This window comes from Diceros bicornis, chromosome 12 (genome assembly GCF_020826845.1).
Source record: "Diceros bicornis minor isolate mBicDic1 chromosome 12, mDicBic1.mat.cur, whole genome shotgun sequence".
In the NCBI taxonomy this organism is placed as follows: domain Eukaryota; kingdom Metazoa; phylum Chordata; class Mammalia; order Perissodactyla; family Rhinocerotidae; genus Diceros; species Diceros bicornis.
The window spans coordinates 18,244,939-18,272,256 of NC_080751.1; the positions used below are offsets into that span (position 1 = coordinate 18,244,939).

At 39.7% G+C, this 27,318-nt stretch overlaps 1 protein-coding gene across 1 annotated transcript; it reads right to left on the reverse strand.

Annotated features, from left to right (window-relative positions):
- Window positions 1–1,072: 1,072 nt before the first annotated feature.
- PCYOX1 (prenylcysteine oxidase 1) lies at window positions 1,073–20,648 on the reverse strand. The gene is made up of 6 exons (XM_058551006.1): window positions 20,499–20,648; window positions 19,293–19,499; window positions 18,078–18,252; window positions 3,175–3,386; window positions 2,686–2,838; window positions 1,073–2,265 (listed from the first exon to the last, which is right to left on the reverse strand). The coding sequence occupies exons 1-6, from the start codon at window positions 20,608–20,610 to the stop codon at window positions 1,610–1,612; spliced, it is 1,515 nt and encodes a 504-aa protein (XP_058406989.1). The 5' UTR covers window positions 20,611–20,648; the 3' UTR covers window positions 1,073–1,609.
- Window positions 20,649–27,318: the final 6,670 nt, after the last annotated feature.

Here is a 27,318-nt window from a genome sequence, read left to right on the forward strand (position 1 = left end):
ATCTTGGCAGTTTTATCAGCATATTGATATCCACAATTGTAGTAGAGAAGAAATCATTTTAACTATGACTGTGTTCTCATACCATTTTGCTAAAGTAGCTACTGCCATAATTTGGTAAAGGACTTTTTTTTTTACAGGACATATTAACTTGGTTGCGGTTACTTTTAGAATTCACAAGCTTTTACTTGTTCTGCCCTACCAGTGACTATCAGGACAGTCATTCATGGTCTTTGTAAAGTGGATGTAGAACTGGTTCTCCAGTTCTAAAACTAACCAGTTTTAGATGGATGGAGAACCAGTTCTACATCCACTGTACAGAAGAGAAACTTGGCGAGTTTCTTTTTTGGAGAAACTGGTTCTCCAACTTTGCTGCATATTAGAATCATTCAGGAACCTTTAAAGTCCTATAGGTGATTCCAACATGCAGCCAAGTTTGAGAACTATGACCTTAAAGGAAGATTTCAGCAACCAATTTCTCACCCGAAATGCTACAGTAGGTTTAGAAGCATTCAACAGTTTGACCATATGCTGGATTTGATCAAGCATAGTGTCATTCTCAAAATCCTACCCTAGTGTCAACTGCTCTGGAGTAAGCTAAGTTGCCTCTGCTATTAGACTGTCACTGCTTCTTACTATCAACATTACTACTAGAGTTCACATTGAGAGAAGTCATTCTTCGCAAAATGGGTCTGCTTTAATAATGGATTGGGTTTCTTCAGACTCTTAAGGCACTAAAAACCCTTTGGAGACATCTTAAACCCCCACATCAGCGATTCTCAACCCAGGTTGCACATTAGAAACTTTAAAAATCTACAGTGCTGAGGTCCTGTCCTCCATCCATTACATCAGAATCTTTGATTATAGGGATCTATCAGTACTTTTTAAAGCTCCATAGGTGAGGATTTGATGATAGAATACCAATTCTTTAAATCAATAGCCTATATTTGCTTTTCATTCTACTTGAAGGAAGTTTTTTATTGACATCTTAAGGTTATACTACTAAAACTTCAAAATTTCACCCCTAATAAAATTGAGACAGAAACAATCAAAAGAACATTCTGAGAGTCAAGGCTTCAGGCATGGGCACATTTACTTTGAAAAGGTATAAATTACTGAAGCCAGGCATAAGATACCAGCTCCCATAGTAGTTTTAACTATCTGACTGAAGATCACCTCCAGGAGTGAAGTGCAAATGAACTAGTCCCCAACTAAAAGGTATGTCTTTAAATTCTTCCTCAAGTGCTCAGCTTAAAATGCTCTAAGGTTTTGTTCAAAATCCAGGGTCCCCCCCCTCCAAGACTTAATGATTCACCAGAGAAGGAAGAGAATCTATATGTTTTAACAAATTCCAGATGACTCTTAAGATCAGGGAAGTTTGGGAAACACTGTTGATGATGGATACTAAAAGAGTTAAGAAATTTTGGAGATGGCATAAATGCATTACACCTTCACACTTAATTAGAACTTTGTATTTTCTCTTGATTCACTGGTATTACTTTCATTAAACCATGATAATGGCAAAATATCTGATTCAAAATCATCTCAGATTGTGTTCCTTTTTGCCAGTGATATTCCATTTGGAACCAAGAGGGGGAAAAAGTGACTTATTTCATAGTTCAGTTTTAAGCTTCTCATATAAGTCCTCTTGGTCAATCATGTCCACGTGCTCGTTCCAGCGGTGATAGGCAAGGAGAGCCGCATTGTGAGCTGCAATGGCACTCATCTCCATGGCACTTGCTGCAAACTCCATGCCATTGAGGTAATAAAGTCGATCGTGGAGTATGATGGAGGGGCATTTCTCTGGAGGCTTATAATGAGGATATGCAAGCCACGGCTGCTTCACAGCATAATCATAGGACAAAAAGAGCTTTAAAATTTGTTCTTTAGTAAGAATTTCTTGGGAAAAGATCTTCCAAACATATGTCCCATCTGTTGATGGTTGAGGATTATTTTCGCTTACAGAGGACACAATCCCAATGCTGTTAATGAACAAATCTGAATTATCAGTGGTTAAGATCATACCGAGATCAAACTTATCTAAGTCTCTAGAGCTAAAAATAGTTGAATTCAATTGCCCCTTAATTAAAGTTGTCACTATATGTTGGTAGTATTGATGGAATTCCTCAATTGGAGGATCAAAGTTGAGAAAAGTTATATTGGACATTTTTCGATTCAATGGAGTGGCCACCAAGACGATGTCATAGAAGTCTGAACGGGTTTCAGATCCAGTTTGGTAGACCACTTCATACATCTTTGTGGGATTTCCTAGAGGAAATAAGAAAGCATACATTTCTTTAGTGTTTCTAACATACTATATTTTATACCTTCTAAAAATAATTCTATACTTTCTTAATAGTTTATAATTCTAAGGAATTAAAGAAGTTTTATCCTCTAAGATAACTGTCCCAAATTGAGGCCAATTTCCTACGTGGAAAGGAAATAATACTTTGTGAGTAAGTACAAAATATGGAATTTTTACTTTGGAGGATGAGATTATTTTTCAAATTCAAAGAGTCATGCCACTGTATTTGAGCACAGGGACTATTTCTACATGGCACAACATATAGAATTTAAAATTCCATTATTTGGAACTGAGTGAGAGATGGCAGAAGAGAGGTTTCTCTGCCTGAGCAATTATCTTCTACAGGGGAAATTAGGAACAATACAATAGAAGTTCAAACTCACCTGTCTGCTTGGCCCTTGTTTTCTCCTCTATGTACATTACTGAGCCACGTATAAGGCTGCTTTTGGAAGCCTGAAGGAGCCGTGAGCAAACAAGTTTATTGCCACCTTCTACTGCCCAAAGGCCAGAATCAGCACCGGACATTGACACTGCCCCTGTCGGCAGTAGGAAAAAATGCGTTTTATTCTAACTCTGTAAGAGGCCCTCTACCCACTCTCCCCATTTAGGTGAGTTCTGCTCCAAGTGTCTCTGGATATTGCCAAATGGCCGTTGGGGGCACAGTCTCCCCCAGTTGAGAACCATTCAACTAATGAAAGCTAAGGACCCTCTCCCCATAAAAATGCACATCTACACACACACAATTTTATCAACTGTCTGAGGTTTCACAGAGAAAGGTAGTCGTCTCTGTGGCCTTAAGTCAGAGGCCACTGTCGCATCAGGTAAGCCTGTCTGTGAACTAATGTCCATAACTGTTCCCAGCCTTGGCTTACCCACAAAGCCATTGATGCTCATGCTTTGGCCATAATTGACTCTCATGATGGGAGCAATCATTTCATTGAGGAATTTCTCAGAGAAGCCTGCTTTCTGCAGGGTTTCAAGAAGTGTTTGGTTAAGCAGTCCAAGGAAGTCGTCCCCTCCTAGAGAATGTAGTAACTTTTCAACACTACTGAAGGCATAGTCATGAGATTGGTAGCGGTAGATCCTTTAGAAAAGAAGAGAAATGGCCATTAAACACCAAACAAGATAGGAGGAAGGGGATGCATAAAGAAGGGAAATAGCATCATAAGACTCAAACTGACTTTTATGTTACTTTCTGATGAGTTCCTACCTATCATGTGAGACACCTCAGTCACCACCTTCCCCTGGTATCCTAGAAGCTCTTGGCTTTCCCTCTCCCTCCACCTCCCCTGGAAGTCCACTGTCCTTTGTATACACCCTTGTGCATTAATATGGTCACTGGGAGCACCTTTAAAGAAGTGGGTATGTCTTGTTTTCATTCATATTTTTATCTTCCAGCAGCAGTTAAACATGTCTAAAATTAAACTTTATCTTTCCACCAGGCTTGATCCTCTCTAGCCTCCCCCAGTCCCAACCAAAAATAACGAGTCACTCCTAACATCCTGCATGTCATCTTCAGTTCATTTAGTTTCCAAGTGAAACATTTTCACTTCTTTCTGCTTCTCCCACACAAGAAGGAAACCTTACCGATCTTTCTGACATCTCTGTTGTTACTTCATTCTCATTTCCCTGATCTTAAGTCAGGATTTATATTCAAACTACTAAAATGAATAACTGATCTACCTGCTTCTAGTTTCTTCTCTTTGAAACATTTATGAATCTCCTAGAAGCCCTAAAATACCTCTTTTATTTTTCATCCATCCACTTATTCAAAAAACATCTTGCTTACTGCTGCTTACTAAATAAAGTCCTGACATTAAAAAAAAAAAGAGAGAGACATAGATTTTAGAGCCAAACTCATCAAGTCTAACTCCTTTGCTCTAACTGAGGATAAAGAAACAAACGAAAAGTAAAAGAACTTGTCTAAAAGTCACATGACAAGTAGAAGGCTCAAGCACAACTTACCCCCTCTGCCCTCAACCACACGCACACATTCAGACCCTCCCTTGAGCACACCCAACCCGTTCACTGGTCTCTAAACATGCTCTGCATAATGCTCCCCAACACTGCACCAGCTCTTCCCTCCAACTGGAATACACGTCCCATTCCTAACCACAGAACAGCTCCACTTCCTTCAGAGCCTGAATTCCACCCCCTCTGCAAAGGCTTGCCCAAATTCCCATTCCACAGTGATGTCATCTCCAAAAGTCCCATAAAACTTAGCACCCATGCCACTCATTCAGCACTTACATAGTACTTTGTATTATTTAATTTTTAGAAAATATCACCTGAAATTTCTCTGCACTTTATGGACTTAAAAGAACATCCACATAAATCAGTAATGCAGTAATTCAATACATAATTTTTCAGGTTGCAAGTGACAAAAATGAGAAAGACATAGTTCCTTTCCCTCAAGGACATACAGTTAGGGACAGGTAATAAGAAGGCACATGCACAGATAAGTAAATGAAACAAAAGAAGAAATAAAAGTGCTAAAGAAAAATCTTGATCAGCAATCATGGGAGGAGAGTTTTTACATCAACTTTCTTCTCTCAAAATAAGCTGTAAATTTTTAGAGAGCAGGGAACAATATCATATCCATTTCAATGTTACCTTACTGTCTAACAGTATAGTATCGGTGGTCCAGTGATTCAGATTCGGTGCTCACACCGCCACGGCCCAGATTCATTTCTGGGTCAGAGAACCACACCACCCATCTGTCAGTTGTCATACTGTGACAGCCGCATATTGATGTGAAGCTGAAAGCTATGCCACTGGTATTTCAAATACCTGCAGGGTCACCCACAGTGGATGGGTTTCAGCAGAGCTTCCAGACTTGAGACAGACTAGGAAGAAGGACACAGCCACCCACTTCCAAAAAAACTGGCCATGAGAAGAACCCTATGAATAGCAGTGGAGCATTGCCTGATATAGTGCCGGAAGGTGAGAGGATGGTGCAAAAAGACCAGGCAGGGTTCCGCTCTGCTGTACACAGAGTTGCTAGGAGCCAGAAGCGACTCAACAGCACTAACAACAACAAAACAGCATAGTGTACAAAATGTTGCATAACTTTTTGTGGGAAAACTTTGATATCAGTGCCAAAACTTGGAAACTAAAATAATTTCTGCAACCATATCCTTTGGTTTCCAAAAGTTGGAAAAAGTAGGATGAAAAGAGTGAGTTTTTTAGAAAAATAATATACTGAATACCTCATAAAATGAAGAGTAATCTTTGGCTAATGGTCAGCATGACAAAATAGTAGCCAATTAAATAACTTATATATGATGTTATAAAAAAATTATTCCTCACTTCCTCTCACCCTGAGCCCCAACCCCATTCAAGCAAGCCTCCTAAGTAAAGGCCTCCTAGAGGGGTACTTGAGACAACATACACCACATAAACACTGAGCACGCTGTTTCACAACACTAGGTGCATTAGAATATATATCTACTACAAAGTTAGACGTGTGAGTAACTAGCAGTTTCTGCTAATCAGATTGCTTATACAGCCTTTTTCCTTTTTAAACTACATTTGTTTAACCCTTAACTTTTATCTATTTATTTATTCAACAAATATTTATGGAGCATCAACTTTGAGCCAGGCACTGTTCCAGGTGATAAGGATGCAAAGGTCAACACAAAAGAGAAAAAAAATCCCTGCCCTAATGGAGCTTGTGTTCTAGTTGGGGAAACAGGTAATAAAAAAATAAATCAATGCGAGTAAATTGTATAGCAGGTTAGAGGAGGATAAGCATTAAGGAGAAAAATAAATCAAAAAGGAAGACTGGGAATGCTTGGAGTTGGCAGCATTATACTCTAAATAAGATGGTCCAAAAAAATAAGTAGAGTGGGGGCCAGCCCTGGTGGCCTACTGGTTAAGTTCAGTGGGCTCCGCTTCAGCGGCCCAGGTTCAGTTCCCAGGCACGGACCTACACCACTCTGTTAGCAGCCATGCTGTGCTGGCAGCCCACATGGATGCTAGCTCAAGGGAAAATATTCCTCAGCAAAAAATAAATAAATAAGTAGAGTGGTCAATGAAAGCCACACTGAGACCTGAAGGAGGTGAGGAGGCAAGCCATGCAGTTATCTGGGGGGGAAATATTTCAGGTAGAGGCAAGAGCAGTGCAAAGGCCTTATGACAGAAGCATGCCTGCAGTGTTCAAGGAACAGAGAGGCCAATACAGCTGAAGCGGAGAGATCCAGGAGAGCAGGAGGAGGGACCATCAGAAAAAAGTAAGGAAGGGTAGGAGAAGAAGGATGAAGCACCTCCAGAATGGTGGAGTAAGGACCTCAGAAAATCTGCTCCTACATAAAAGCAGTGAGAACACCGGCAAAAGTTGTCAACATCAATGTTTTCAGAATTCTAGAAATAAACCAAAGACTTCCCAAAATCCCAGGAGTATTTATTCAAGAAAAATCACTGAATCTCGGTAAGAACAGTGAACTCTCTGGCATTTCAACTTACCCTATTCCATTCCCCTCTTGCCAGCTCCAAGGTAGCCTTGAAAATCAGCAGCCTTGTAACTACAATATCTGTGAAACTAGCAAGCTGGCAGCCACAGCAGGGAATAAGACAGCTTTGGAGCTCCCCAAAATCCCCATCCCCAGAGAAATGCCACTATTTGACCTATCTGGCAGCTCACTGAAAAGCTCCACCATCAAGCTTGTCTTTATTTGACCTGATTCAGAGCTCACTCTATACATAAACAGCCCATCTGAGGGCATCTGTCAAAAACATCAGTGGCAATTGAACATCACAGCTACCTGAGGGTGAGATACCAACTGGGGCTCACGAGAGGCTGACCAAACGACTTTAAAAAGAAATATTGGGATACATCTGAAATTTTTACAATGTTATAAACCACTGTTACTGCAATAAACAAAAAATTAAAAAAAAAAAAAAAAAGAAATATTGGAGAATGAAAAACACCAACACATCCTGGGGACCTAGAAGGCAAGGCCCACGTACAAGGCTGTCACATGCCCAGGAAAGACCTGAGAAGGCCCTAATCTGTCACCTTTGGCCAACCCTGAGGCTCTGAGCAAGCAGGAAGGCTAAAGTAGTAAACCACCTGCCAGAGCACTGAAAACATACCCCAACACATACACTTCAGTGGCCATACATGACAAATACAGATTTTACAGGATTAGTCCCAGAAAGTTACTAAACAAACAGCAACAATAACAAATCTTGGGGTTGGGAGAAATCTGATTTCCCAATTTGCCATATAATATTATTTTAAATGTCCAGTTTTCAACAAAAATTATGAGATACTCAGAGAAACAAGAAAGTATAGCCCATACACAGGGGGAAAAAGGAAAAAAGGAGACAATAGAAACTGTCTCTGAGGAAACACAGACATTGGACTTGCTAGACAAAGACTTTAAATCAGCTATTATTAATGTTAAAAGAACTAAAGGAAGCCCTGTCTAAAGACCTAAAGCAAGTATGAGAACAATGTCTCACCAAATGTAGAATATCAACAAAGATCAGAATCCCAATGATATTTTTCACAGAAATAGAACAAAGAATACTAAAATTCATATAGGGCAACAAAAGACCCTGAATAGCTAAAGCAATCCTGAGAAAAAAGAACAAAGCTGGAGGCATCCCAATCCCTGACTTCAAAACATACTACAAAGCAATAGTAATCAAAACAGCATGGTACTGGTACAAAAGGAGACACACAAATTAATGGAACAGAATTGAAAGCCCAGAAATAAAGCCACTCATATACAGACAGCTAATCTTCGACAAAGCAGCTAAGAACATACAATGGACAAAGGAAAGTCTCTTCAATAAATGGTGCTGGAAAAACTGGACAGCCACTTGCAACAGAATGAAAGTAGACCATCTGCTTTCACCATCCACAAAAATTAACTCAAAATGGATCAAAGACCTGAAGGTGAGACCTGAAACTATAAAACTCCAAGAAGAAAATATAGGCAATACACTATTTGACATTGGTCAAAAGGGAATCTTTTCAGATACCATGTCTACTCGGACAAGGGAAACTAAAGAAAAAATAAACAAGTGGGACTTCATCAGATTAAAGAGCTACAAGGCAAATGAAACCAGTATCAAAATGAATAGGCAACCCACCGGCTGGGAGAAAATATTTACAAATCATATATCTAACAAGGGGTTAATCTCCACAATATATAAAGAACTCACACAACTGACCGAGAAAAAAACAAACAACCCGATCAAAAAATGGGCAGAGGAAATGAACAGACACTTCTCCAAAGAAGATATACAGATGGCCAATAGGCACATGAAAAGATGTTCAACATCACTAATCATCAGGGAAATGCAAATCAAAACTACACTAAGATATCACCTTATACCCATTAGAATGGCTATATTCACCAAGACAAAAAACAACAAATGTTGGAGAGGTTGTGGAGAAATGGGATCCCTCATTCACTGCTGGTGGGAATGCAAACTGGTGCAGCCTCTACAGAAAACAGTACAGAGATTTCTCAAAAAACTAAAAATAGAAATACCCTATGATCCAGCTATCCCACTACTGGGAATCTATCCAACGAACCTGAAATCAACAATCCAAAGAAGCTTTTGCATCCCTAAGTTCATTGCAGCATTATTCACTAGAGCCAAGAAGTGGAAGCAACCCAAGTGTCCCTCAACGGATGACTGGATCAAGAAGATGTGGTATATATATACAATGGAATACTACTCAGCCATAAAAAAAAAAAAGACAAAATCGTCCCATTAGCAACAACATGGATAGATCTGGAGGGTATTATGTTAAGTGAAATAAGCCAGAAAGAGAAAGACAAACACCACATGATTTCACTCATAGGTGGAATATAAACCAACACACGGACAGAGAGAACTGTATGGTGGTTACCATGGGCAAGAGGATTGGGGGGTGAAGGGCACAAGGGGTGAAGGGAGGCATTTATATGGTGACTGACAAACAATAATGTACAACCAAAATTTCACAATGTTATAAACTATCAAGACATCAATAAAAAAATAAAAATAAAAATAAAATAAAGATAAAAAATTCTGGAGTTGGAAAGTACAACATCTGAAATAAAAAATTCCCTAGAGAGGCTCAACAGCAGATTTCAAATAACAGAAGCATCAGTGAACTTAAAGATAAGATCAATTGAGATTATACAGTCTGAGGAACAGAAAGAAAAAAGTTAAGAAAATGAGCAGAGCATCAGAGACCTGTGGGACAACATAAAGCATACCAACACACACAAAATGGGGATCCTAGAAGGAATGGAGAAAAAGAAAGGGACAAAAAAAATTTGAAGAAATAATAGCCAAAAACTTCCCAAATTTGATGGAAAACATTAACCTGCACATCGAGGAAGCTCAACAAACCCAAGCAGGATAAACTCAAAGAGATCCATACCTAAACACATACTAGCCAAACTGTAGAAAGACAAAGAGAGAATCTTGAAAGCAGCAAGAGAAAAGAGACTCATCCAACAAGAGGGATCTGACTTCTCATCAGAAACCATGAAGGCCAGAGGGTAGCAGCATGACATATTCAAAATGCTGAAAGAAAAGACTAACAACCAAGAGTCCTATATCCAGCAAAACTATTTTTTAGTTTTAGAGAAATTAAGATAATCCCAAGTAAACAAAAAACAGATAATTCAACACTAGCAAACCCGCCCTACAAGAAACACTAAAGAGAGCCCTTCAGGCTAGATAACACTAGACAGAAGCTCAAATCCACATGAAGACATAAAGAGTACTAGTAAAGGTAATTACATAGGTAAATACAAAAGACTCTTAAAGGTATAAACATTTATAACTCTTTTCTCCTAACTTAAAAGACAACCACATAAAGCAATAATTATAAAACTAACAAGCTTATAACGTATAAAGACATAATTTGTATGACAATCACACAAAGGATGGTGTGGTAATGAAGCTATACTGGAGCAAAGTTTTTGTATAGTACTCAAATTAAGTTGGTATTTGCTTAAAGTAATTCACATTGTTTTAAGCAATTATTATTTTAAGTTAAGATACTAATTATAGGGGCCAGCCCCGTGGCTTAGTGGTTAAGTGCGCACGCTCTGCTGCTGGCGGCCCAGGTTCGGATCCCGGGCATGCACCAAGGAACCGCTTCTCTGGCCATGCTAAGGCCGCATCCCACATACAGCAACTAGAAGGATGTGCAACCATGACATACAACTATCTACTGGGGCTTTGGGGGAAAAATTTTTTTAAAAATTAAAAAAAAAAAAAGGTACTAATTATAATCCCCAGGGAAACTACTAAGAAAATATATACTAAAAGAAACAACAAGAGAATTAAAATAGTACACTAGAAAATATCTCTTTAAAACAAAAAAGGACAGCAACTAGAAGATGACTGAATGCTGGAGATCCAATGCACAGCTCAGTGATTATAGCCAACAATACTGTATTATATACTCCAAAGTTGCCAAGACTAGATCTTAAATGTTCTCATCATATAAAGGAAATGATAATTATGTGACACAGCAGAGGTGTTAACTAGCTTCAGTGGTAATCATATTGCAATATATAAATGTATCAAATCAATATGCTGTACACCTTAAACTTACACAATGTTATATGTCAGTTATATCTCAATCTTTTTTAAAAAGGCACAATATGCTAACAATGAACAATACGAAAAGGAAATTAAGAAGACAATCTCATTACAATAGCATCAAAAAGAATAAAACATTTAGGAGTAAATTTAACGAAGGAGACAAAAAGACACATACACTGAAAACTACAAAACACTGCTGAAAGAAATTAAAGGCATCCTCTGTTCATGAACTGGAAAACCTGGTAAGATGTTCTTTTTTTTTTTTAAAGATTTTATTTATTTATTTTTCCCCCAAAGTCCCAGTAGATAGTTGTCTGTCATAGCTGCACATCCTTCTAGTTGCTGTATGTGGGACACGGCCTCAGCATGGCCAGAGGAGCGGTGCGTCGGTGCGCACCCAAGATCCAAACCCAGGCCGCCGGCAGCGGAGCACGCGCACTTAACCGCTAAGCCACGGGGCCGGCCCAAGATGTTCTTAATACCTAAAGTGATCTACAGATTCAATGCAATCCCTATCAAAATTCCAATAGTATTTTTTGCAGAAATAGAAAAAAAATCCTAAAATTTATATGGAATCTCAAAAGACTCCAAATAACCAAAACAATCTGGAGAAAGAAAAACAAGGCTAGAGGCCTCACACTTCCTGACTTCAAAGTATATTACAAAGCTACAGTAATCAAAACAGTATGGTACCAGCATAAAGACAGACAGATAGATCAAAGGAGCAAAATAGAGAACGCAGAAATAAACTCTCACATATATGGTCAAATGATCTTCAACAAAGGTGCCAAGGCTATACAATGGGTCAAGGATAGTCTCTTCAACAAATGGTGCTGAGAAACTGGATATCCACCTGCAAAAGAATGAAACTGGACCTTTACCTCACATGATATATAAGAATTAACTCAAAATGAATCAAAGACATAAATATAAGACCTGAAACTATAAAACTCCTAGAACAAAACATAGAGGAAAAGCTTCATGGCATTGGATTTGGCAATGATTACCTGGATATGACACGAAAAGCATAGGCAACAAAAGCAAAAATAGATAAATGGAACTATATCAAACAACAACTTCCGTGCAGCAAAAGAGATAATCAACAGCATGAAAAGGCAACCTACAGAATAGGATAAAATATTTGCAAACCATATATCTGATAAGCGTTTAATATCCAGAATATATAAAGAACTCCTACAACTCAACAACAAAAAATTCAATTAAAAAATGGGCAAAGAACTTGAATAGACATTACTCCAAAGAAGATATACAAATGGCCAAGAAGTACGTGAAAAGATGCGCAACATCACTAATCATTAGGGAAACACAAATCAAAATCACAAAGAGATTATCATCTCACACCTGTTAGGATGCCCATTATCTAAAGAAAACAGAAAATAACAAGTGTTGACAAGAGTGTGGAAAAATTGGAACCCTTGTGCATTGTTGGTGGGAACATAAAATGGTACAGCTGCTACAGAAAACAGTACAGAGGTTCCTCAAAAAATTAAAAGTAGAATTACCATATGATCCAGCAATCCCACTTCTGGGTATATATCCAAAAGAATTGAAAGTGGGATCAAAGAGATATTTGAACACCCACATTTACTGCAGCAGTATGCACAATAGCCAAGAGGTGGAAGCAACCTAATGTCCACCAACAGATGAATGAATAACACAACAGAAGGCAATAAGGGAGGAACAGAGAAACAAAAACAACATAAGACATATAGAAAGCAAATAGCAAAATAGCAGACATAAATCCTACTTTAACAATTATATTAAACATAAATGGACTAAACAGTCCAATCATAAGGCAGAGATTGGCAAAGTGGATAAAAAAACATGATCCAACTATATGCTGTCTACAAGAAATACACATTAGATTTAAAGACACAAATAGGTTGAAAGTAAAAAGATGGAAGAAGATATACCAAGCAAACAGTAACAAAAAGGGACCTGGAGTAGCTATACTAATATCAGAGAAAAGAGACTTTAAGACAAAAATTGTTACCAGAGACAAAGGAGGACATTTTATAAGATAAAAGGGTTAGTCCATCAGGAAGACATAAAAATTATAAACATATATGTACCTAACAACTGAGCTCCAAAATACATGAAGCAAAACTGACAGAATTGAAGGGAAAACCAGACAATTCAACAATAATAGTTGGAGATTCCAATATCCCACTTTCAATAATGAGTAGAACAAGTAGGCAGAAGATCAACAGTATATTAGTTCACTAGGACTGCCACAATAAAGTATCACAGACTGGGTGGCTTAAACAACAGAAATGTATTTCTTACAGTTCTGGACACTAGAAATCTAAGATCACGGCATTGGCAGGTCTGGTTTCTTCTGAAGCCTATCTGCTTGGCTTGCAGATGGCCACCTTCTCACTGTGTCCTCACATGGTCTTTCCTCTGTGCATGCACACTTCTCGTGTCTCTTCTGTGTGTTCTAATCTCTTCTTATAAGGACACCAGTCAGATTGGATACAGCCCACCCTAATGGCCTCATTTTAACTTAATTACCTCATTAAAAGTCCTATCTCCAAATACAGTCATACTTTGAGGTACAGGGGGTTAGGGCTTCAACATATGAATTAGGGGAAGGGGGCACAATTCTGCCCATACAAACAGGAAACACAAAAATAAGGGATGGGATTATCTATGTCCTGTCAGGTCTTCCAAACCATGGTACAGATTTTTGCCATTTCTCTGCATGAAATAGAGAGCCATTGAAAGTTTCTGAGCAGGGAAGTAATGTGATGACTCTTAGATTTTAACACGACCACTTTGGCTGCTATGCTGAAAATAGACTGTGGTGGCACAAGAGCAAAAGCAGGGAAATGAATTAGGAGGTGTATCAGTTTCCCATTGCTGCTGTAACAAATTAACACAAACTCAGTGGCTTAAAACAACACAAATTATCTTATGGTTCTGCAGGTTAGAAACCCAAAGTCAATCTCACTGGGCTAAAGTCAAAGTGTTGGCAAAGCTAGTTCCTTCTGGAAGCTCTGAGGGAAGAATCCATCTTCTTGCCTTTTTCAGTTTCTATAAACCACCTGCATTCCTTGACTTATGGCCCCTTCCTAGCATCACCCCAACCTCTTGCTTCCATCACCACATCTCCTACTACTCATTTTGATCCTCCTACCTCCCTCATATAAGGACCCCTGTGGATTATATAGGCTACACCTAAATAATCAAGAAAAATCTCCCTGGATTGGTGGTTACCAGAGGGAAAGGGGGGAGGGAGGAGGGTAAAAGGGATAATTCGGTACATGTGTGTGGTGATGGGTTGTAATTAGTATTTTGGTGGTGAACATGATGTAATCTATGCAGAAATAGAAGTACAATGATGTACACCTGAAATTTTTACGATGTTATAAACCAATGTTACTGCAATAAACAAAAAAATTAAAAAAATAAATAAATAAAAAAAATAAAAATCTCCCAATTTCAAGACCCTTAACCTGATCATATCTGCAAAGTCCCTTTTACCATGTAAGGTAACACATTCAGAGGTTCCAGGGATTAGGATACAGACATCTTGAAGGAGGAGGGAGGCATTATTCAGCCTACCACAGGAGGCTATTCCAGCAATCCAGACAAAAGATAATAGTGGCTTAGATCAAAGTGATAGCAGTGGTGGTGGTGAGAAGTGGTGGAATTCTGGATATATTTTAAAGACTGACAGGATTCCAGACAAATTGGATTTGGAAAATGAGAGAAAGAAACAAAAAATGACAAAATATTTGTTCGCAGTAACTAGAAAGAAAAAAAGGGTGTTTATAAAGCCTTTCACTGTGAGTCCTATCAGTCTCAGATCAAGAAGTGTTAAGGATCTAATATGTCCCCAGAAATGCTAAGTGCTAGAGGCACGAACGAGCTTTAACCTAGCCTCCAAGCCAAGATATCCCAACAGGAAGCCATCAGTGGACCAGAGGATTCAATTCAACAAACATTTGAGTGAATTATCTACTACATTCTAGTTACTGTGCATACTATACAACAACACAGGTGGGTGTGGTATGCACCATCTAATACCAAGGGATGTGTGAAGAGAGATGAATGGTGACTAGAGTATTAGGGGAAGGTTTTGTTGAAAGAGTGAGATAAGAGATTGGACTTTGGAGTAAGAATGGCATCCAACCAGAAGAACTGCATAAATAAATACTCAAAACTGGAAATTAACCTGGCAAGTGTGGATATCACAGGCTGCAGGATTTCCACCTAACTACGTCAAACAGTGAGACGAATGAATGCATACTCCTAGGGGTGTGCAACGTTGCCTACCACAAGCTTGAACCCTCTTTCAAGTGTCATGGTTTACTACTGTCATATGAGCCTTCGTTCACACTGTACACTCCCTGAAATGGAAGCAGAAAAAGGACAAGATACCTCCCCAAAGCTGATGAGCAAATCCCTCAAAAAATTTTCTGCAGAAAATCACACAGGCCACTTTCAAGGGGACCCAACTGGATCTGTCACATGTATCCAAAAAAGGGAGAAAACTTTTTGAGCAAGACCGTTAGGTTTCTATACCATTCAAAGAAAGAAAGAACTCAAGAATATTCTCCAACTGCACATTTTAACCTAGTGGTTCTCAACTCTGGCTGTAAGTTAAGATTCACTTGAGGTGCTTTTAAAAATACCAATGCCCAGACCTCTACTCCAGAACAACAAGATCAAAAATCTCTAGGGGTGGAACACAGCATTCTTATTTTAAAAAGATCTTCAAGTGATTCTAACGTGCAGCCAGGGTTGAGAAACACTGCTTTACTGAAATGCAGGGGAATTCACTGTTGCAGATTCCTCTTTGGCAACCTCCTAGCTCCCAATCCTGGTTGTGACATTCCAGAGTAACTCCAACATGGGGTGATACCACAAATATTTAACAACTGGTACAGAATTAAACAGAAAGTAGACTGACGACAGCACTGGAACTGAGTCAAGACTCCCTGCTGGCGGCGGGGAGCGGGGTCCCAAAGAGCAGGCAGATGCCTTGAGTGGGAACACACAGGGTGGCAGCTATTTCACATCCAGCAGTATTTCACTACTTTAACAACTGGCGCATGCTGGTGCAATACCAGCCTTCTCTCCAACTATCGCACAGGGCATGATAAAATTATCAAAATAAGACTTGTATGTTCTTGATTTATTGAAAGAAACAGAAATGTATGATACATGACCCTTTAAACATAAAGGTCAATACTTATAATCAAATATCAAAGACAGACTGAGGAGGGCAGTAATTTCATAGAGCTTGGAAATTGTCTTCTAAAATCAAAAATAGTATTTTTCACAGTTCTGTAATACCTTGAATTCACTTCAAAAGTGATTTCTTAATTTCTCAAAGGGCAACTTTCTACATGTCAAGCAAGCCACAGATAAGAAGACTGTTACAAGCAGAGCTGCATCTGATGCCACCTAAACTTGATTTTCCTGCTGAGTGTGCAGCAACATGCCACCTATCTTCTTTAAAAAGTGACTGGCTGTCTCTACACAAATTCTATATATTTTTTTAGTTATTAGTTTATTGCTTGTCTCTACTAGTATGTATATACTTTGAGGGCAGGGACATGTTCTAGGTTCTATACCCTCAGGACCTAGCATAGTGCCTGTCACTCAATATTTGGTGAATGAATTAATGAATGAATGCCTACTTTAAAACAATCTGGGGCCGGCCCCGTGGCTTGGCGGTTAAGTGCGCGCGCTCCGCTGCTGGCGGCCCGGGTTCGGATCCCGGGCGTGCACCAACGCACCGCTTCTCCGGCCATGCTGAGGCCGCGTCCCACATACAGCAACTAGAAGGATGTGCAACTATGACATACAACTATCTACTGGGGCTTTGGGGGGAAAAAATAAATAAATAAAATCTTTAAAAAAAAAAATAAAAAATAAAACAATCTGCACTGTAGCTGAACTGAATGTACCTACTGAAAAGGTGTTTAAGGAATTGACCTAAGAATGATGTTTATTTATTTATTTATTTTTTCCCCCAAAGCCCCAGTAGATAGTTGTATGTCATAGCTGCACATCCTTCTAGTTGCTGTATGTGGGACGCAGCCTCAGCATGGCCGGAGAAGCGGTGCGTCGGTGTGTGCCCGGAATCCGAACCCGGGCCGCCAGCAGCGGAGCGCACGCACTTAAACCGCCAAGCCACGGGGCCAGCCCAAGAATGACGTTTAGAAAGAAAAGAAATCTCTAACTAATATTTTAAGTTACAGTAACTAGAGTGTATTTATCCTACTCAACTCCTATATTTGTCCTGGGCAATACTCAGTCATATGACACGTAATTTTACCTTTTTAAGAATTACTTTATTATGTTGGAACAGTCATAACAATGAACTATTATTAGCATTTACAAGTTGAATTTCTCCAGCATCTAAAATTGTAAACCAGTATAAAAATCAGCACATGCCAACCGCCTTAAAAAAAAAAATAGGTTGCATCTTTCAAAGTCAGACTGGTTATTATATGTTATTTTTCCTAATTACAAAGCAATGTACATTCATACACATAGAAAATTTTGAAACTACAGAAAAACATAAATAAGAAAAAATGCCACCTGTATTCTCACTACCCAGAACAGTGCTGGAATGTAGTATCTTAATTTAAATTCGTGAGGCACAGAACTGATACTCTACCTCAGGCTGCTGGCCCACTGAAACATCATGTTACAATTAAAGCTCATTTAAGCTTTCTGATCCTTTCTATAAGCTCTTATACACATTAACTCACTTATCTACACAACACCAGCACAGCGCAGAGATTAAGAGTGAGGACTCTGGAGCCAGAGCCTAGGTAGGAACCCCAGTACCACCACTTATTAGGTGGGTGTACTTGCACACTTGAAACACCTCTATGCCTCCACCTTCCACATCTGTAAAAAGAAGCTAATAACAGTACCTACCTGAAAGAGCTGTCATGAGAATTCAAGGGGTTAGTATTTGTAGAGTATTTAACAGCGCCTGGCAACACTAAATAAGCATTTGCAATATACATTTTCAGAAGCAAAAATAAACTACTCTTTCAACTTCCAAGTGGATAAACAGCTCACATGTTTTATACAAAACATTTTGCCTAACTCTTGCAAACAGGCCTTGCAGTTAGGTAGAGAACTGTTCCAAGAAACTATACCTCCTAAAGATCATCTAACTAAAAGGTCTTAGGTTAAATGGAAGAGAAAAAATTACCTCATAAACTTGTCTAATATATCCTCTACCCACATGTGCATTCGGAGGGACTGAAATCCATATTGCCAAATTAGTTTAATCATGTTAATTATAAACCAGCTGCTCTCCTCAAACACCAAAGTTTCTCCATTATATACCCCCATTAGGCCACCAGAGCTCTGAACAGTAGAGAGACCTGCAAAAACAGAGAAAAGGTAGCTAAGTCAGTGGTTTCTATGCTGATCAAATGAAAGAAGGTAATCTGAGGCTATCAGGGACACTCTGAAGTGAGTGAATTCCGGGCTTACCTCAGTTCTCAGGAGACACATTAAAGAAGCTCTATCTTTAGAACAGTGTGTGATACACGATACACTCACTACACTGTCCAAAAGCAGAGTCTCCAAAAGATGGATCAAATGATCATGCAGATATATCAAAATTACACTGGCTACTTTTAGCCTAGAAAGGCTAAAAAGTCAAAGGAAAATGCCAGAGTACCAACTGAATTCAAGTTAAAAACAGAAATGCCAGTCATGAATCTTTGCAGCATAAACTGCTCCTGGCATATATTTGCCCTTATGGAGGAAAGAGAGGCCCAGGAAGCATCCACAGGAGATGTGGAAGGCAGCTTAGGGAAAGGAGGCATCCCCATTCCTATGCAAAGCCTATTTTGCATAACTGGATATTTCGGATAACCGGAAGGAGGCTAAAATTACACAAAAATTCCTGCAAGAAAGGACCTGCAGAGGCCTGCCAGACCTCCCCCACAACCTGTCCCAGCTCCTCTGCTGGTAGGAAAGTAGTCAGATGTGCCAGGTTCCAGGCATATGTCTGCACCCTAAGCTGTGTGAGTGACTTTAGGCCAGACACTTTAAGCCTCTGGGCCTCATTTCCCCAGCTGCAAAATGAGCACACCAGGTTTCTGCTAATGCAAACCATTCTTTAATTCTTCAACATGAACCCAGAGGTTTAAGAACTAAGAAGAGCAACCACCCCCACCTCCACCCTATGGTTGTAATTCCAGATAACTGAAGATACAGATAACTAGCGTCCCATTGCAGGAGAGTGGTTCCTAAGGCAGTACCAATTGCTAGCAGGAAAGTGAGGAAAACAGTTTTACCAACTTCTCTGTAAAAGACAATTAACAAGGCAGAAAAGTTTCAGCTCCCTATATGATAAAAACATCCATGGATGGTCACACAGAAATCTGCTTAGCTCTAAGACCAAATTACCTACCCAGGTCCTTGACAAAACGCTTCATGTGCAGATTTAAAGGATGGATGACAGAACCTCCTGCCTCATAGTCTTGCCCCCGCACAGTCAAGGTGGCCAGACGGCCCCCCACCTCTCCTTTTTCAAACAGGTCAATCTTCACATCTTTCCCAAATTTCTGCCGCAGATAATAGGCTGCTGAAGTGCCACCAATTCCAGCTCCGATGATCGCTAAGGGGGAAAAAAGGAACAATTTCTTTCCCACTTACCAGCTATTTTTTTTGTCAACAATTTGGGGAAGCTTGGGGAGAGGAAGGCAAGTGACCAGTTGCAGTGAAGACAGAATTCTCTGAAGCTGGACAGACATTGCCCCAGACAAAAGTGGTAGATTAACCTACAAATTGACATTAGATCTTTTTTTTCTTGCCAGATGCCCAAAGATTCTCACATTTCTTAGTCGAGGCACCAACAGGCCTGCACACCCTTTCTTGTGCCCAATGCATGGGAACAGAGGAGGTGGGCCTTTCCAGCACGCATTTTAAATCAGTGGCCGCCATTTTTGCCTATATTTGTTCTGTCTCATTAATGTAGGTAGGTTAATGAACCCAAAGAACACAGCTGTATGGGGAATAAAAAACAAAGCAAAACAAAATAAACAGGGAGCAAAAAACCAAGACGACTGAAACTGGAAAAAGAGTGGATTATTTCGGCTGTGTAGGAGTCCTAGGCAGAGAAAGTGTGCAAGTCAGGGGTCTCTGAGAGCAGGCCACCTCAGCAAAGCGGACGGAGGGCAGGGGGTTCCAGCCTATCAGGGGAAGCAGACGGACTCAGCTTGTCTGCACTGCTCTGCGTGCGGTGCCCGCGTGCGCCTGTCATTTGCAGAGAAGAAGCGGCCGGTCGCTCCAGGACGAACCAGAGGACCGGCCTCCCAAGGTGCAGCAAGGCAAGGCGGCGAGAGGAGCCTCCGAGAGAGGGGCTGCAGCGACGCTTGGAGGCCGCCCACCCGCCCCGTACCCTCCTCCACGGCCCATTCCTCAAGTGGGCATATCTCTACGCCCGGGAAGGCACGGTGCCTGGGGCACCGAAAACGGCCCCGAGGCGCGAACCGGGAAGAGCGCGGCCCACGCGGCCCGGCGGGCGTCGCGGCGCGGAGCCTGTGCACTACGCGGCGGCCGCCCGGCGCGGGGAGCCCTCCCGCACCCGCTTCCGCGCCGCGCCCCTCTCGCCTACCGATCTTATCCGGCGGGGCCCGTGGCTCGGCGCTCCCGGGGCACCCCCAGCTGCACAGCAGCAGCCACAGCCCCAGAAGCGACGAGACGAGCTCCCCAGCGGTGAGCCCCATGACGCCCCAGCAAAGCACCCCGCCTACAGCACCGCACAGGCGGCCAGCCGCTGCGCGTCTGCGCGCTGCGTCCGTCCAGCCCCGCCCCCCGGCCGGCCTCGCCCCTCCGAGCCCCACCCAGGTCCGCCCCACGCCCGCGCAGGCGGCTGGAGCCCACAGTCCGCCCCACCTCTGGGAGCTCCCGGCCCTGGTCAGCTCGGTCCTCCAAGCCCGGCTCGTCCCTCCGAGGCCCACTCTGCTTCGGGCAGACACCAAAGGCACTGGAGGAGGCTCACCCCAGCTCTCCTCCTTCCTCCCCATCTATTCGAGTGAAACACCTTATTTCTTCACTAGTGCCCTCTTCTGTCTCTTCAGTGGCTCCTTCTCAAAGAATGCACACAGCTAATCGCCGTCAGAAACAGACCAGTGGAGCAACATAGACTTATTTGAGTGATCACTATGTTTCGGGAACTGCTGGGCAGGAGATGAATGGGTAAATGGTGCTAGGTGAAAGGAAAAATGAGGGAGACTGGGAATGGGATGGTCCAAGGTGAAGGGAGTGGAAAAGCAGTGATAGACGTGAATAAAAGTAGTGTACTCATATCATACAGTGGAACATTATGCAAGCATTAAAAAGAATGTAGGATCTTGGGCCAGCTCCATGGCTTAGCGGTTAAGTGCGCGCGCTCCGCTGCTGGCGGCACCGGGTTCAGATCCCAGGCGCGCACTGATGCACCGCTTCTCCGGCCATGCTGAGGCCGCGTCCCACATACAGCAACTAGAAGGATGTGCAGCTATGACATACAACTATCTACTGGGGCTTTGGGGGAAAAAATAAAATTAAAAATAAAAAAAAGAATGTAGGATCTATAACTATTGTTGTAGTATTGTTAGGCAAGAAAAGCTGGTGGCTGAGTAATGGGTATTATTTGATCCCATTTCTGTAATGAAAATACCCCACCTCACCCCCCCCCCAAAAAAAGAAAAGAAAAACCAGTATATGAACATGAAGAAGCAGTATGGATGAAAAGAAAATAACTTAGATAGAAAGAAAGGTTTAACTTGGAGAAAAGGAGTAGAAATCTAGTGCAAAAAGCATTTGTTCATTGGACAATTATTTATTGAGTTCCTTCTAAGTGGCAGGCAATGTCCTAGGTGCGTGAGAAAAATCAGTAAACAAAACAGATTTTTAAAAATATGTATTCTAGGGGCCAGCCTGGTGGCCTAGTGGTTAAGTTCGGCACACTCTGCTTCAGCAGCCTGGTTCAGTTCCTGGGCATGGACCCACACCACTTGTCGGCAGCCATGCTGTGGCAGCAACCCACATACAAAATAGAGCAAGATTGGCACAGATGTTAGCTCAGAGTGAATCTTCCTCAGCTAAAAACATATATATATATATATATATTTATTCTAATGAAGCTGACATTCCAGTGGAGAACAACAGATGATAATTAGAATAAATAAGGAAATGATATATATAGAGTGAGATGAGAGGAATGGGGAATAGGGTGCAATTTCAAATAGGATGGTCAGGATAGGCCTCATTGAGCAGAATGGCATTTGAATAAAAGCTTACAGAAAGTGAGGGAGTGGGCCCTGCAAATATCTGGGGAAAGAGCTTTCTAGGAAAGGAGGGTGCCTGGTATTAGAGGAACAGCAAGGAGACCAGTGGAGCAGAGTAAGAAAGGGGAAGTAAAGGTGTTAATGGAACAAGATGCAAGTCATACGAGAAATAAACACTTCTACTTAAGAACGTAAAAATATGAAGATCAGGTCTCCTTTTCCACTACATCTAGAAATTACAAAGAAAGAGCTAAACTGTGTGTGCCTTTTCCTTTCCTTTTTGCAAGCTACAGTGTCCCCACAACACCATAGTGCATTAAGCCTACTAGGCCCTCAATAAATATTTGTTGCTTGATTAGAATTGACCATGTTAAGTGACCTTGACAGAAGTGTCATATTTGGAAACTTTCATTTCTGCTACTGAAACCTTGGGAAAGAGTTTACCGACAGGACGCTCAGTGAAGGACCGTGTAAAAGACTTGCAAAGTGGAAAGTGGGCTGAAGGCTTTCTCATTCTGCACCTTTGCCCTTTCAAAATAATACTGCCACTGAAACTCAAAAACATTTTTTAAAAATCATGGAGGGAAAATTTTACACATATATGAAGGGTAGTAATAAGGTAATATAACAAACATTTATTCAAAGAAGTGTTGTTCAAAAAAGCAGTCTCTCTAGAAAGCTAAACACTAAGATACTCTTCTCGACTAGGCCTCAATATTGGCCTATCAAGACTTGAAAAAAACACTAACACAGTTTCTATCAGCTCAAAGCTGCATCCTTGGGATGACCCTAGCTCCCTTTAAAGTGTCTGTCTGAGAAAATTCAAAGCTGCCAAAAAAATTTACTGTTTGCTCCAGCCAACATGTGGAGATAGAGCCCCTTTCTCCCAGTCCGTGTGGCGTGGTAGGAGCCTAACTGACAAGCCCCAGTTACCCACCCTTCTCAATGCTTGTAATTTTTCACTTCCCTGACTCAACTGGGCCCCTGCTTATCCACCTCCCTATTCCTTCATTTTCCCTTTAAAACGCCTGGTCACCTCTGTACAAATCCAAGTTGAGTTCAGTTCACACTGGACTCTTTTTCCTGTTGCAATAGCATGTTATTGATTAAAATTTAAACTTTAGTATCGGGCTTTGTTTATTTGACAACACTCAGATCTATAATTCTGCCACTGCTCCATGTTTCTTTTTTCTTCGAAACTACCTCGAAGAAATTCGTTTTCATACCTTCTTACTTCTTCACATCTCATTTCTTTCTTATTCTAAATAGTCTAAATGATATTTATTCTGTCTTAGACAAGACAGGAAATTCAGAAGCAATATAAGAAAAGATAAACATATTTGACTACATAAAACAAACATTTTCAGATAGCAAAAGATAAAATTTTACAAGTCAAAAAAAATAATGCATGAGAAATATATTTGCCACTAATATGACAGACAAGACTGGAGTGTGTATCACAAACATACAAAAAGCTTTACAAATTGATGAGATGAAGTAAACATCTCAATATAAATATAGAGTAAGTATATGAATAGGCAATTCACAAAAGAGAAAGTAAGTGCCTATGCTCGAAAAAAAACCATGAGGAAACGCTCAGCTCCAGTAGTAGTTTAGATGAATGCAAATTGAAACAAAGAGATACCATTTTTAATCTATCACATTGGCAAAAATTAATAAGACTAATAACATCTTAGGATGTAGGAGATCATGAGGTGGAGAGGGTGGAGATCACAAGAATTGATTTTCAAACATTGTTTGTAGGGGTGTGAATGACTAAAACCTTTTAAAAACAACTATCTATTAAGATATATCTATATACAAATAAATAAATAGATTATTTAATTCATAAATCCCATGTTTGAGAATCTATTTTACAGAAAGAAAAGAATCAGTTACAAGGATATACATACCAGGATGCTTATTGCAACCTTGTTTGTAGTAGAAGAAAAGAAAAGAAAAGAAAAGCAGGAGTAACCTGAATGGCCATCAATACCATTTATGGTCATTTATTCAATTTACCATTGAATAAATTGTGACACATTCATTTTACGGACTATTCTGCAGCTATTAAAAAACAATTAACTAGACCTGTATTAGTTGACCTAGAGAATATCTATGACATAATTTTAAGTGAGAAAAGAAAGTTGCATGAAAGAAGCGCAAAGCTGGAGGCATCACGCTCTCTGATTTCAAACTATATTACAAAGCTGTAGTAATCAAAACAGTATGGTATTGGCATAAAAACAGACACATAGATCAATGAAACAGAATAGAGAACCCAGAAATAAACTCCCACATACATGGTCAACTAATTTACGACAAAGGTGGCCAGAATACACAATGGGGAAAGGACAGTCTCTTCAATAGTCTTGGGAAAACTGGACAGCAACATGCAAAAGAATGAAACTGGACCCCTACCATACACCATACATAAAATCAACTCAAAAGGGATTAAAGACTTGACTGTGAGACCTTAAACCATAAAATTCCTAGAAGAAAACATAGGCAGTAAGCTCCTTAACATGGTGACAATTTTTTGGACCTGACTCTAAAGGGAAGGGCAACAAATGCAAAAATAAATAAATGGGACTACATCAAACTAAAAAGCTTCTGCACAGTGAAGGAAACCATCAACAAAACAAAAAGGCAACCTGAATGAAAGAAGATATTTGCAAATCACATATCTGATAAGGGGTTAATATCCAAAATATATAAGAACTCATACAACCCAATAACAAAAAACAATCAATCCGATTAAAAAATGGGCAGATGATCTGAATAGACATTTTTCCAAAGAAGACATGCAGATGGCTAACAGGAACATGAAAAGGTGCTCAACATCACTAATCATCAGGGAAATGCAAATGAAAAACACAATGAGATACCACCTCACACCTGTCAGAATGGTTACTGTCAAAAAGACAAGAAATAACAAGTGTTGGTAAGGATGTGGAGAAAAAGGAACCCTCGTGCACTGTTGGCGGGAATGTAAATTGGTGCAGCCACTATAGAAAACAGTATGGAGGTTCCTCAAAAAATTAAAAGTAGAGCTTCCGTATGATCTAGAAATTTCACTTCCAGGTATTTATTCAGAAAAAACCTCTAGTTCAAAAAGATATAGGCACCCCTATGTTCACTGCAGCATTATTTACAATAGCCAAGATATGGAAACAACTCAAGTGTCCATTGGTGGATGAATGGATAAAGAAGATGTGCGTGTATATATATGTATATGTGTGTGTATATAGATATACACATATATATACATATACATATATATACACACACACAGTATATTTATAATATATATATTGTATATATATAATGGAATACTACTCAGCCATAAAAAAGAATGAAATCTAGCCATTTGTGACAACATGGATGGAACTTGAGGGTATTATGCTAAGTGAAATAAGTCAGACAGAGAAAGACAAATACCATCTGGTTTCACTTATATGTGGAATCTAAAAAAACAAAACAAACAAACAAACAAAACAAAACTCAGAAAAACAGAGAAAAGATGGGTGGTTGTCGGGGGGTGGGTAGGGGAAGGTGAAGTGGGTGAAGGGGATGAAGAGGTACAAACTTCCAGTTATAAAATAAATGTCATGAGGATGTAATGTACAGCATGATGACTATAGTCAATAATAACGTATTGTATATTTCAAAGTTGCTAGGACAATAGATCTTGAAAGTTCTCACAAGAAAAAAAATTTTGTAACTTTATATAGTGATATGTGGTAACTAGACTCATTGTGGTGATTATTTTGCAGTGTATACAAATATTGAATCATTATGTTGTACACTTGAAACGAATATAATGTTTTATGTCAATTACACTTCAATTTAAAAAAAAAGAAAATTGCAAAGTACTAGCCATGGCATAAGCAGATGTTTTTAAATAACAAAAAAATCCCAAGTACTTATATACACGTGTATTTGCATGCATAAAAAGTAAGATGTGGAAGCTTACAGACTAATCTATTAATATTAATTACCTCAAGAGGGAAAGAATGAGGGAATTATTAATCTTTTCCTTATTTATCTATATTGTTTTACTTGTGACAGTGAGCATGTATTACTTTTGTATCTTTAAGTGTATAATATATAAACAAATAATGTAATATATAATATAATAAATAAAAATAATAAAGTTTTAATAAAGTTCTTAAAGCTTAAAAAAACTTGTGCTATATCCATGCAATGGAATTTTTTGTGGCAAAAAAAAAAGAATGAAGTATTGATACATGCTACAACATGGATGAACCATAAAATCATAATACTAAGTGAAAAGAAGCCAGTCACAAAGGACCATATACTGTATGATTCCATTTATATGAAATGTCCAGGATAGGCAAATCTATAGCGACAGAAGATTAGTAGGCTGGGGAGAGGGGTGGGATGGCGAATAGGGAATGACTGCCAATTGGTAAATGTTTCCTTTTTAGGGTGATGAAAATGTTATAAAATTGATTATAATGATGATTGCACATTTCTGTGAATACACTAAAAACCACTGAACTGTACACTTTAAATGGGTGAATTGTTCAGCTAATCTTCGACAAAGGAGCCAAGAACATACAATGGAGAAAGGAAAGTCTCTTCAACAAATGGTATTGGGAAAACTGGATAGCCACGTGCAAAACAATGAAAGTAGATCATTACCTTACACCATACACAAAAATTAACTCAAAATGGATTAAAGACTTGAATGTAAGACCTGAAACTATGAAACTTCTAGAAGAAAACTTAAGGAGTACGCTCTTCGACATCAGTCTTAGCAACATATTTTCAAGCACCATGTCTGACCGGGCAAGAGAAATAATAGAAAAAATAAACAAATGGGACTACATCAAACTAAAAAGCTTCTGCACAGCAAAGGAAACCATCAACAAAACGAAAAGACTACCTAACAATCGGGAGAAGATATTTGCAAACCATACATCTAATAAGGGGTTAATCTCCAAAATATATAAAGAACTCATGCATCTCAACAACAAAAAAACCAACAACCCAATTAAAAAATGGGCAAAAGACCTGAACAGACATTTCTCCAAAGAAGATATACAGATGGCCAACAGGCACATGAAAAGATGTTCAACATTATTAACTATCAGGGAAATGCAAATCAAAACTACAATGAGATATCACCTCACGCCC